This window comes from Mobula hypostoma, chromosome X1 (assembly GCF_963921235.1).
Source record: "Mobula hypostoma chromosome X1, sMobHyp1.1, whole genome shotgun sequence".
NCBI classification, from domain to species: Eukaryota; Metazoa; Chordata; class Chondrichthyes; order Myliobatiformes; family Myliobatidae; genus Mobula; species Mobula hypostoma.
The window spans coordinates 70,958,106-70,970,167 of NC_086128.1; the positions used below are offsets into that span (position 1 = coordinate 70,958,106).

At 45.5% G+C, this 12,062-nt stretch overlaps 1 protein-coding gene across 1 annotated transcript in view; it reads right to left on the reverse strand.

The window, feature by feature from the left end:
- retreg3 (reticulophagy regulator family member 3) overlaps positions 1-12,062 on the reverse strand; it is a 66,850-nt gene that overhangs the window by 14,917 nt on the left and 39,871 nt on the right. The window contains exons 4-5 of the mRNA XM_063038081.1: positions 9,507-9,633; positions 7,541-7,625 (exon numbers count right to left, since the gene is read on the reverse strand). Of these exons, the coding sequence (XP_062894151.1) occupies positions 7,541-7,625; positions 9,507-9,633 (212 nt within the window). The remainder of the gene's footprint in view (positions 1-7,540; positions 7,626-9,506; positions 9,634-12,062) is intronic.

A 12,062-nucleotide genomic window follows, 5' to 3' on the forward strand; every position in this document is an offset into this window, starting at 1 on the left:
GTACCGCCAACTGCTCGCTCTCCCTATCGTACCGCCAACTGCTCGCTCTCCCTATCGTACCGCCGACAGCTCGCTCTCCCTATCGTACCGGCGACAGCTCGCTCTCCCTATCGTACCAACAGCTCGCTCTCCCTATTGTACCGCCGACAGCTTGTTTGCCCTATCGTACCGCCAACAGCTCGTTCACCGTATCCTACCGCCGACAGCTCACTCGCCCTATTGTACCGCCGACAGCTAGTTCTCCCTATCGTACCGGCGACAGCTCGTTCACTGTATCATACCGCCGACAGCTCGCTCTCCCTATCGTACCGCCGACAGCTCGCTCTCCGTATCGTACCGCCGACAGCTCGCTCTCCGTATCGTACCGCCGACAGCTCGCTCTCCCTACCGTACCGGCGACAGCTCGCTCTCCCTACCGTACCGCCGACAGCTCGCTCTCCCTACCGTACCGCCGACAGCTCGCTCTCCCTACCGTACTGCCGACAGCTCGCTCTCCCTACCGTACTGCCAACAGCCTGCGTTTCATGTAGATGGCTGTGATGCAGAGTTGACCCTGACCGACGCAGGGCCTCAACTCTTCCTACTGGAATGCCTGGTGTAGCAATCAGGGCACTGGCAGGAGGTGGACAATCAGGATTAGGGTTAGGTTTGGGGTTGGGGTTGCCCCTGATGACTTCACCAGTAGGACGAGCACTCAGCTGTAGCTCGTGACCAACTATGTGAAGGAGCTGGAGATGGAGATGGATGCACTTAGGACTGTCCAGGATGCTGCGTGCCTCAGACACCAAGCTGGTCACACCTAAGATACAGACAGCAGAGAGCCGGGTGGCCACCAGGAGAGGTGAGGGGCAGAGACAGACAATGTAGGATCTCCCCACGCCCCTTCTCCACAACAAATATACCCTTTCAGTAACTGCTTTGGTGGGGGGGGGGGTGGAGAGCGGGGAGCAGTGACCTATATGGGCACAGCAGCAGCTGGCACTGTGGCTGACTGACGCTCAGCAGGGTAATAGTGTTAGGAGACTTGAACCTTTTTTTCAGTTAAATAAAGAATAAAAGGGAGGCAAGAGATAATATTGGACCACTGGAAAATGATACTGGTGAGGTAGTAACGGGGGGATAAAGAAATGACAGATGAACTTAAAGACAGTCTTTACTGTGGAAGACGCTAGCTGTATGCCAGAGGTCCGGGAATGTCGGGGAACAGGAGTGAGCGCCATTGCTATTACAAAGGAAAAAGTTCTAGGGAAACTGAAAGGTCTTAAGGTGGATAAGTCACCTGGGCTGGATGGACTGCATTCCAGAGTCCTGAGAGAGGTTGCTGAAGAGATAACTGATTCATTGGTCATGATCTTTCAGAAAAATCACTTGATTCTGGCATGTTGCTGAAGGTCTGCAAAATTGCAAATGTCACTCAACTTTTTAAGGGAGGGAGGGAGACAAAAGAGAGGAACTTACAGGCCAGTTAGCCTAACCTCAGTGGTTGGGAAAGTATTGGAGTCAATTATTAAGGATGAGGTTTTGGGATACTTGGAGACTAATGATAAAATAACTCAAAGTCAGCACGGTTTCTGTCAAGGGAAATCTTGTCTGACAAATCTGTGAGACTTCTTTGAGGAAGTAACAAGCAGGGTGGACAAAGAGGGAGTGGATATCATTTACTTAGATTTTCAAAAGGCATTTGATAAGGTGTCTCACATGAGGCTGCTTAACAAGATAAAATCCTATGGCGATACAGGAAAGATACTGGCATGGGTAGAGGAATGGCTGACAGGCAGGAGGCAGCAAGTGGGAATAAACGGGGCCTTTTCTAGTTGGCTGCCATTGTCTAGTGGTGTTCCTACGGGGTCAGTATTAGGACTGCTACTTTTCACATTGTTTGTCAATGATTCAGATAATGGAATTGATGGCTCTGTGGCAAAGTTTGCGGATGATACGAAGATAGGTGGAGGGGTAGGTAGAGCTGAGGAAGCAATGTGATTGCAGCAGGACTTAGACAAATGGGAAGAATGGGCAAAAAAGTGGCAGATGGAACACAGTGTTGGGAAATGCACAATAATGCATTTTGGTAAAAGGAGCGATAGGCAGACTATTATCTAAATGGGGAGAAAATTCAAACATTAGAGGCACAGGAGGACTGGGGAGTCCTCGTGCAAGCCTCCCAGAAGGTCAATTCACAGGCTGAGTCTGTGGAAATGCAATGTTGGGATTTATTTCGAATAGAATATAAAGGAAATAATGCTGAGGCTTTACAAGACACCAGTCAGGCCGTACTTGGAGAATTCGCAACAGTTTTGGGCCCCTCATCTCAGAAAGGACGTGTTGGCATTGGAGAGAGTCCAGAGGAGGTTCACCAGGATGATCCGGGTATGAAGGGGTTAACTTATGAGCAGCATCTAGTAGCTTCAGAATCAGGTTTATCACCACCCGCATGTGACGTGAAATTTGTTAACTTAGCAGCAGCAGTTCAATGCAACACATAATCTAGCAGAGAGAGAAAAAAAAATAATAAACAACTAAAATAAAACAATAAATAAACAAATCAATTACGTGTATTGAATAGGTTATCAAATAATGAATAAAAACAGAAATACTGTCTATTAAAAAAAGCTTTGGGCTGGTACTCACTGGAATTTAGAAGAATGCGTGGGTATCTCATTGAAATCTACCGAATGTTGAAATGACTAGATAAGGTGGATGTGGAGAGGATGTTTCCTATGGTGGGGGTATCCAGAATTAGAGGGTACAGTCTCAAAATTGAGTGGCGACCTTTTAGAACAGAAGTGAGGAGGAATTTTTTTTATCCAGAGAAAGGTGAATCTGTGGAATGCTCTGCCAAAGATGATTTGTATTTGCAGTTTCTCTTCTGTGGTCTACTTGCTCTTTCATTGATCCTGTTCACAGCTACTATCTGACAGATTGTGCTCAGCACGCCCACAGGCAGACGAATCTCAGGGTTTTTCACGGTGTCTTGTATGTACTCTGACAATAAATTTTACTTTGAACTCCAGAAGAGTTTTAGATGGGACAGAATTTGTTAGGTCCATTCAGGAGGGTTTCCAATATCAATCTGTAGATAGTCCAACAGGAGAAGAGGCCATGCTAGACCTGGTGTTGGGCAATGAACCTGACCAGGTGACGGACACATCAGTGGAAGAGCAGTTAGGGAATAGTGATCACAACTTTCGAGATAGCTATAGGTAAGGATAAGCACCTTGTGGGAGAGTATTAAACTGGAGCAGGGCCAATTTGAGAGGAGTAGGCAGGAACTAGGGAGAGTTAGTCGGAAACTGCTGTTCTTGTCCACAGCCGACATGTGTTTAAAGGCCAACTGCGCAGGGCACAGGACAGGCATGTTCCAGTCAGAAGGGGCGGATACGATAGGGTCTTTTAAGAGACTCTTGGATAGGTATACGGAGCTTAGAAAAATAGAGGGCTATACAGTGGGGTAATTCTAGGCAGGTTACATGGTTGGCACAACAGTGTGGGCCGAAGGGTCAGTAATGTGGTGTAGATTTCTATGTTTCTATGACAAGGGTGGCAAGGTCAGAGGACCTTGGATGTCGAGGTGGTTACAGAAAATGCATGCAAGGTTTTGGAAGCTAGAATCAAACAAAGCCCCCGAGGATTATAAAGTAGCAAGAAAAGAACTCAAAGGGAATGTGGAAAGTCAGGGGAGGCCAAGAAATGTACTCATCAGGTTTAATTAGAGAGAACACTGTCAGTCCACACATACATCAAGAGAAGAGGGTAGAACCACTCAAGGCTATAAAAGGGAACATGTGCTTGAGGTGGGCGAGGTCTTCATTGAGTAACTACCAAGGAGGACATGGAGGGCAGTGAGATCTGTGCGGAGTGCACTAATATGCTGAGGCATTTTGAGATGAAGGAGGTAGTGTTGGGTTTGTCGCAGAACATTTCAGTGGATCATTCTCCAAGGCCTGATGGGATATACCCCAGGTTATCGAGAGAGGCAAGGGATGAGATCGCTGGGGCATTGACTACTATCTTCGCGTCTTCCCTAGCTGCAGGCGAAGACCCTGGGGACTGGCAAGTAGTTAATGTCGCGGAGAAATGGGGGATAATCCTGAAAACTACAGACTGCAGTCAGCGGTATGGGAAGTGACAGATAATTTTTCAGATAGGCTTTATGGGCACTTGGAAAACCTTGGCCTAATTAGGGACAGTCAGCATGGCTTTACAAAGAAGGCGTGGCAACGGCTGTATTTCACTGGCGCTGCCTCAAAATGGCGACGTCTACCATTAAGGACCCTCATCATTCAGGACATGCCCTTTTTCACTGCTACCATCAGGGAGGAGGTACAGGAGTCTGAAGGCTCAGGAGCAGCAAACTTCCCCTCTGCCATCGGATTTCTAAATGGACACTGCACCCATGAACACTACCCCACTACTGTTCTAATTTCCATTTCTAAACTAAACTATTTAATGTGTACACGGTAATTCACAGGTATTTCTGTCGACTTTGCACTGCAAAGTTAACAAATTTCATGAATAATGCCAGTGACTCCGATTCGGGAGCAGAGGAATTTGAGGAGTGACCCGCAGAGAATTACACAAAAAGTGGGGCATAATACAGTAGGCAGTCACATTCCCTCTCCCAGGTAGGGTCGGGGGGAAAGATTGACCACACAGAGGTACATGGAACGAGCTGTCAGCAGATGCCACAACAAGTTTTACTGGATATTTGGACAGGTTTATGGATCAGAAATATACGGGACAAACGAGACCAGCTCAGGGAGGAGGACCTTGGTCAGCACGGGCGGGTTGGGCCGATGGGCCCGTTTTCATTCTGTACGACTCTACAATACAATATTATCGATCGTGTCATAGAGACTGTACGACTCCACAATATTAATGGCCCTGTCAGAGACTGTACTATTCTACAGTACAATATTAATGTCCATGTCAGAGACTGTATGACTACACAAAACAATATTAATGTCCATGTCAGAGACTGTATGACTACACAAAACAATATTAATGGCCGTGTCAGAGACTGTACGACTCTACAACACAATATTAATGACCGTGTCAGAGACTGTACGACTCTACAATACAATATTATCGATCGTGTCAGAGACTGTACGACTCCACAATATTAATGGCCCTGTCAGAGACTGTACGACTCCACAATACAATATTAATGGCCGTGTCAGAGACTGTACGACTACACAATACAATATTAATGGCCGTGTCAGAGACTGTACGACTCTACAATACAATATTAATGACCGTGTCAGAGACTGTACGACTACACAGTACAATATTAATGTCCGTGTCAGAGACTGTACGACTACACAATACAATATTAATGGCCGTGTCAGAGACTGTACGACTACACAAAGCAATATTAATGGCCGTGTCAGAGACTGTACGACTACACAATACAATATTAATGGCCGTGTCAGGGAACTGTACGACTACACAATACAATATTATCGATCGTGTCATAGAGACTGTACGACTCCACAATATTAATGGCCCTGTCAGAGACTGTACGACTCCACAATACAATATTAATGGCCCTGTCAGAGACTGTACGACTCCACAATACAATATTAATGACCATGTCAGAGACTGTACTATTCTACAGTACAATATTAATGTCCATGTCAGAGACTGTACGACTACACAATACAATATTAATGGCCGTGTCAGAGACTGTACGACTCTACAATACAATATTAATGACCGTGTCAGAGACTGTATGACTACACAAAACAATATTAATGGCCGTGTCAGGGAACTGTACGACTACACAATACAATATTAATGGCCGTGTCAGAGACTGTACGACTACACAATACAATATTAATGTCCGTGTCAGAGACTGTACGACTCTACAATACGATAATAATGACCGTGTCAGAGACTGTACGACTACACAATACAATATTAATGTCTGTGTCAGAGACTGTACGACTACACAATACAATATTAATGTCCGTGTCAGAGACTGTACGACTCTACAATACAATATTAATGGCCGTGTCAGAGACTGTACGACTACACAATACAATATTAATGGCCGTGTCAGAGACTGTACGACTCTACAATACAATATTAATGGCCATGTCAGAGACTGTACGACTCTACAATACAATATTAATGGCCGTGTCAGAGACTGTACGACTCTACAATATTAACGGCCGTGTCAGGGAACTGTACGACTACACAATACAATATTAATGGCCGTGTCAGAGACTGTACGACTCTACAACACAATATTAATGACCGTGTCAGAGACTGTACGACTCTACCAACACAATATTAATGACCGTGTCAGAGACTGTACGACTACACAATACAATATTAATGGCCGTGTCAGAGACTGTACGACTACACAATACAATATTAATGGCCGTGTCAGAGAACTGTACGACTACACAATACAATATTAATGTCCGTGTCAGAGACTGTACGACTCTACAATACAATATTAATGGCCGTCAGAGACTGTACGACTACACAATACAATATTAATGTCCGTGTCAGAGACTGTACGACTCTACAATACAATATTAATGACCGTGTCAGAGACTGTACGACTACACAATACAATATTAATGGCCGTGTCAGAGAACTGTACGACTCTACAATACAATATTAATGACCGTGTCAGAGACTGTACGACTACACAATACAATATTAATGTCCGTGTCAGAGACTGTACGACTACACAATACAATATTAATGTCCGTGTCAGACTGTACGACTACACAATACGATATTAATGACTGTGTCAGAGACTGTACGACTCTACAATACAATATTAATGGCCGTGTCAGAGACTGTACGACTCTACAATACGATATTAATGTCCGTGTCAGAGACCGTACGACTACACAATACAATATTAATGTCCGTGTCAGAGACTGTACGACTCTACAATACAATATTAATGGCCGTGTCAGAGAACTGTACGACTCTACAATACAATATTAATGACCGTGTCAGAGACCGTACGACTCCACAATACGATATTAATGACTGTGTCAGAGACTGTACGACTCCACAATACAATATTAATGTCCGTGTCAGAGACCGTACGACTACACAATACAATATTAATGACCGTGTCAGAGACTGTACGACTCCACAATACAATATTAATGACCGTGTCAGAGACTGTACGACTACACAATACAATATTAACGGCCGTGTCAGAGACTGTACGACTACACAATACAATATTAATGTCCGTGTCAGAGACCGTACGACTACACAATACAATATTAATGACCGTGTCAGAGACTGTACGACTACACAATACAATATTAATGACCGTGTCAGAGACTGTACGACTACACAATACAATACTAATGACCGTGTCAGAGACTGTACGACTCCACAATATCATATTAATGGCCATGTCAGAGAACTCCATTCCAATCAGCACTTTAGCTTTCAAACATTCACCTGCTGAAAAGTGAAAGATGGTATCTAAAGCAGCCGAACACATTTTTTAATTGAGACAACTTGATCTAGAAGGAATCCAACGGATGGAGGCGGCACTTACAGCTGACGTAGCAGAGCAGGAGGCCGGGAATGTATCGCCCAACGACAGCCAGGAGTGTGAACACACCACAGACTAAAAGACAAAACTGAAAAAAACAATCTGATCAATTCATACCTTGCACCCAGACATACTGTCTCAGTAGACATTCCTGTGACACTCTCTACCAATTGCCGGATTATTGCCGTGTTATCAGGCAGTGGAGGAGGGAACTGTTTATCAGCTCCAGAACGGTTTTGGAGGTGAGAAAGCTACTGGAAGCACCTACAGTCCTTCTGGAGCGGGGATTACCCACCTGGGATCCATGGACCCTTTGTTTCATGGTGTTGGTTCATGGCACAGAAAAGGTTGGGAACCCCTGTTCTCGAGCAAGGATAACACACACCCCCTTTATTCCAATCTCCAGCCTGAAACACCTGCCCATCCATTACTCCATCCACTGCCTCCCCCTCCCCACCCCTTGAACCACAATCTGTATCAATCCTACCACAGCAGATGTGGCAATATTATGCACATCTGCTGCGGGGGGAGGGTGGTGTTGTCTACTGTGTCCGGTGCTCCCGATGAGGACTCCTCTTCATCGGTGAGCCACGTCATAAACTGGGGGACCCACTTCGTCGCGTACCTATGCTCCAGCTGCCAAAAGCAGAGCTTCCCGGTGGTCAAACATTTTAGTTCCCTCTCCCCATTCCCACTCCGACATGTCTTGTGCCAAGATGAGGCAGGCCACCCCTCAGGGTGGGGGGAGCAACACCACCAGGTCCAGGAACGGTTACTACCCCTCAACCATCCAGCTCCTGAACCGGAGGGGACAACTTCACTCGCCCCAACACTGAACTGTTCCCACAACCTGTGGACTCACTGTCAAAGACTCTTCCTCTCATGTTCTCAATATTTATTGCTTATTTATTATTATTTTTCTCTGTCGTGTTTGCAGTTTGTTGTCCTCTGCACACCGGTTGTCTGTCTGTCCTGTTGGACATGGCCGTTCATCAATTCTATTGAGTTTTTTTGGATTGACTGTGTATGCCCACAAGAAAATGAATCTCAGGGTTGTATGGTGACATGTATGTACTTTGATAAAAAAAAATTTACTTTGAACTTTTGAGCTTTATATTTCGTCTGGGTAGCTTCCAACCTGAAGGCAAAAATATTGACTTCTTCCGGTTAAAATAGATTTCCTCCCCTCCCCCGACTTCTATTCCCCACTCTTGCCTCTTAGCCGCCTATCACCTCCCACTGCGCCCCTCCTCCTTCCCTTTCTCCTATGGTCCACGCTCCTCTATCTGATTCCTTCCTCTCCAGCCCTTTATCTTTCCTGTTCACCTGGCTTCACCTATCACTTTCTCGCTATCTTCCTCCCTCTTCCCCCCACCCCCGCCACCTTTTTATTCTGGCGTCTTCCCCCTTCCTCTCCAGTCCTGAAGAAGGGTCTCAATCTTAAACACTGACTGTTTGCCGTAGATGCTGCCTGACTTGCCGAGTTCCTCCAGCATTTTGCGTGTTGCTTTCAGATTTCCAGCATCTGCAGATTTTCTTGTGTTCGTAATACATTACGTTGCTGGCAATTAGCCACGAGGATCTGGAGTTATACAGGGAGTTTGGAATCTGTTAACCTTTTCCTTTCCTGGATAGTAAAGCAGTGTGCGTGTCCCAGCCCTCATCACCTCCCCCACCCCCCAAGTTTCATTGAGAGGAATCTTCGAACAGTTAAAATTCCTGAAAGCAGCAATCTCTCCTCGAATGACTTTTAATTTTGCTTCATTCCTTTTGAAGATATCTCCTCAAAGGACCAAGTTACTCAATTCAGCTCCTCTCAAAGATTTTAACTATTTAAAAAGTTCTCGTGGAAACTTTGAACACCCAGAAAATCATAAGTTTGAACTCTCCAGAAGGGGAAAAGGATTGAGGATTGTGAAAAACTTTAGAAACCTCAAAAACTATGGTAACACTCTCACAGAGCTCTTACCTGACCAGGGTTCTGCTTCTTAAAAAGGTACAGGTTCTTCAGGAATCTTTCTGCACTGACGGAGAACTCGGCCAGTCTGTGACAAAGTTCTGGGACGCTGATTAGTTTTGGGTGAACAAGACCCCAGCTACACAGGAATACAGATCGGGGCACACATTAGAATCACGTTTGAAGTATTTACTCACCCACAGACATACTGAAGCAGGGTTCACAACCTGGATCCACGGACCTGGATCCTTGCTTAACGGTGTTGGTCCGTGGCATACGGAAAGGTTGGGAACTCCTGCTCCAAGGTGAGCTACAACAAGAAGAGGAACAGAGCTTTGATTTGGTAATGCAGTAAAACAGAGTCAGACTGCTGACTGGACCATTTTCGCAGGCGGTCAGTCACCCTCCTGTGGCCAAGTCCTCCTACATACGGTCAGCTCACCGGTTAGTCACGATAAAAACATACATTGCTGTCCCGTGAGGCGTTGCACTTCAGTAGGGCCAACCAGAGTTAAGTCTTACACAGTGAGCGGCAGGGCACTGAGGAGTGCGGTAGAACAACGGGATCTGGGGGTACAGGTGCATAGCTCACTGGAAGAGTAGATAGGGTCGTAAAGAAAGCTTTCGTCACATTGGCCTTCATAAATCAATGTACTGAGTACAGGAGTTGGGATATTATGTTGAAGTTGTATCAGACATTGGCGAGGCCCTAATTTGGAGTATTATGTGCTGTCTTGGCCACCTACCTACAGGAAAGATGTAAACAAGGTTGAAAGAGTACAGAGAAAACTTAAAGGATGTTGCCAGGTCTGGAGGACCTGAGTTATACGGAAAAACTGAATAGCTTAGGACTTTAATCCTTGGAACGTAGAAGGCTGAGGGGAGACTTGATTGAGGTATACAAAATTATGAGAGGTATGTTTAGGCTTCTCCGACTGAGGTGGAGTGAGAGGTCATGGGTTAAGGGTGAAAGGTGAGAAGTTTAAGGGGAACATGAGAGGAAACTTCTTCACTCAGGGGGTGGTGAGAGTGTGGAGCGAACTGCCAGACTAAGTGGAGCACACGAGCTCGATTTCAACGTTTAAGAGAAGTTTGCACGGGTACATGGATGGGAGGATTATGGAGGATGCAGGTCGAAGAGGCTGGGCGGTTTAAATGGTTCGGCAGGGGTTCGATGGGCCGAAGGACCTGTTTTTGTGCTGTAGTTTTCTATGACTCTACACAACGAGAATTAAGTAGATGACAGCCGTACATAGAGAGTGAAGAAAGGGGGTAGAGATTATCAATACAGTACAGAATCAGGTTTATTATCACGGATGTACGACTTATGATGTATACACATGACATGTTAACTGAGTAACTAATTATGCATTTAAATGAAATACAGAACAAATTAGAACACACTACCATTAATACAGTACCATAAAACTGATAATTCCTAATGGTTATCGACAAAGGGATTCATCCAATGCACACTGCCGTGTTTTGATTGATTGTAAAAGAACAAAATCAGCGTGGACACCTAGCGCAGATAATGGACTGCCTTCATTGCCTTTCTGCATGAAGCCAAGATAAAAAACAAAATTTGAATTGGTGCCCGTCGGCCCAAATGGATAATTTAATGGGAACATGAGGGAGAACTTCTTCAGAGGGTCGTGAGAGTGGGGAATGAGCTGCCAGCACAAGTGGTGCCTTGAATTTCAATGTTTAAGAGAAGCATAGGTAGGATAGGTACAGGGATGGAGGGGTATGGAGGGCTGTGGCCTAGGCAATTTGAACGGTTCGCACAGACTAGATGGGATGAAGGGCCTGTTTCTGTGCCGTACTTTTCTATGGCTCTGTAACACAAGTGCACAAAACTGACGGGATTTAAAAGCCGTTTGCTCTCCACGGTGTCTCACACTACACACAGCTGACGCTAATTGGAAATTGTTCGGCAATAGTCTCATCCCGATCAAGGGGCACGGTATCCCAAATACACGAAGAGAATCCCGGCTATTTTCTGTCAGATTCTGTTATTAAAGAGTTGTCGCAGATCAGTGGCTGCCCTGATGGCCCAATTAACCGGGATCCACTATATACAAAGTAAACGAGCCGTGAAAAAATAGAGCCAAAAAAAAATGAGGTCAAGCAAAGTCTTTTGGCAAACGCAACGTTAGCATTCATTTCATTTCAAGCGGACTAGAATACAAAGGCAACGACCTTATTAAGCACTGGTGAGGCCCCACTTGGGAGTATTGTGAGCAGTTCTGGGCCCCTTATCTTAGAAAGGACGTGCTGAAACTGGAGGGGATCACAAAAATTATGCCAGGTTTGAACAGCTTCCCGTATGAGTGTTTGATGGCTCTGGGCCCGTACTCACTGGAATTCAAGAAGAATGAAGGGTGACCTCATTGAAACCTATCGAATGGAGAAAGGCCTTGTCAGAGCAGATGTGGAGAGGTTGTTTCCTACGGTGGGAGTCTACGACTAGAGGACACAGCCTCAGAATAGAGGAACGTCCTTTTAGAACAGAGATGAAGAAGAATCGCTGTAGCCAGAAAGTGGGGACTCTCTGGAATTCATTGC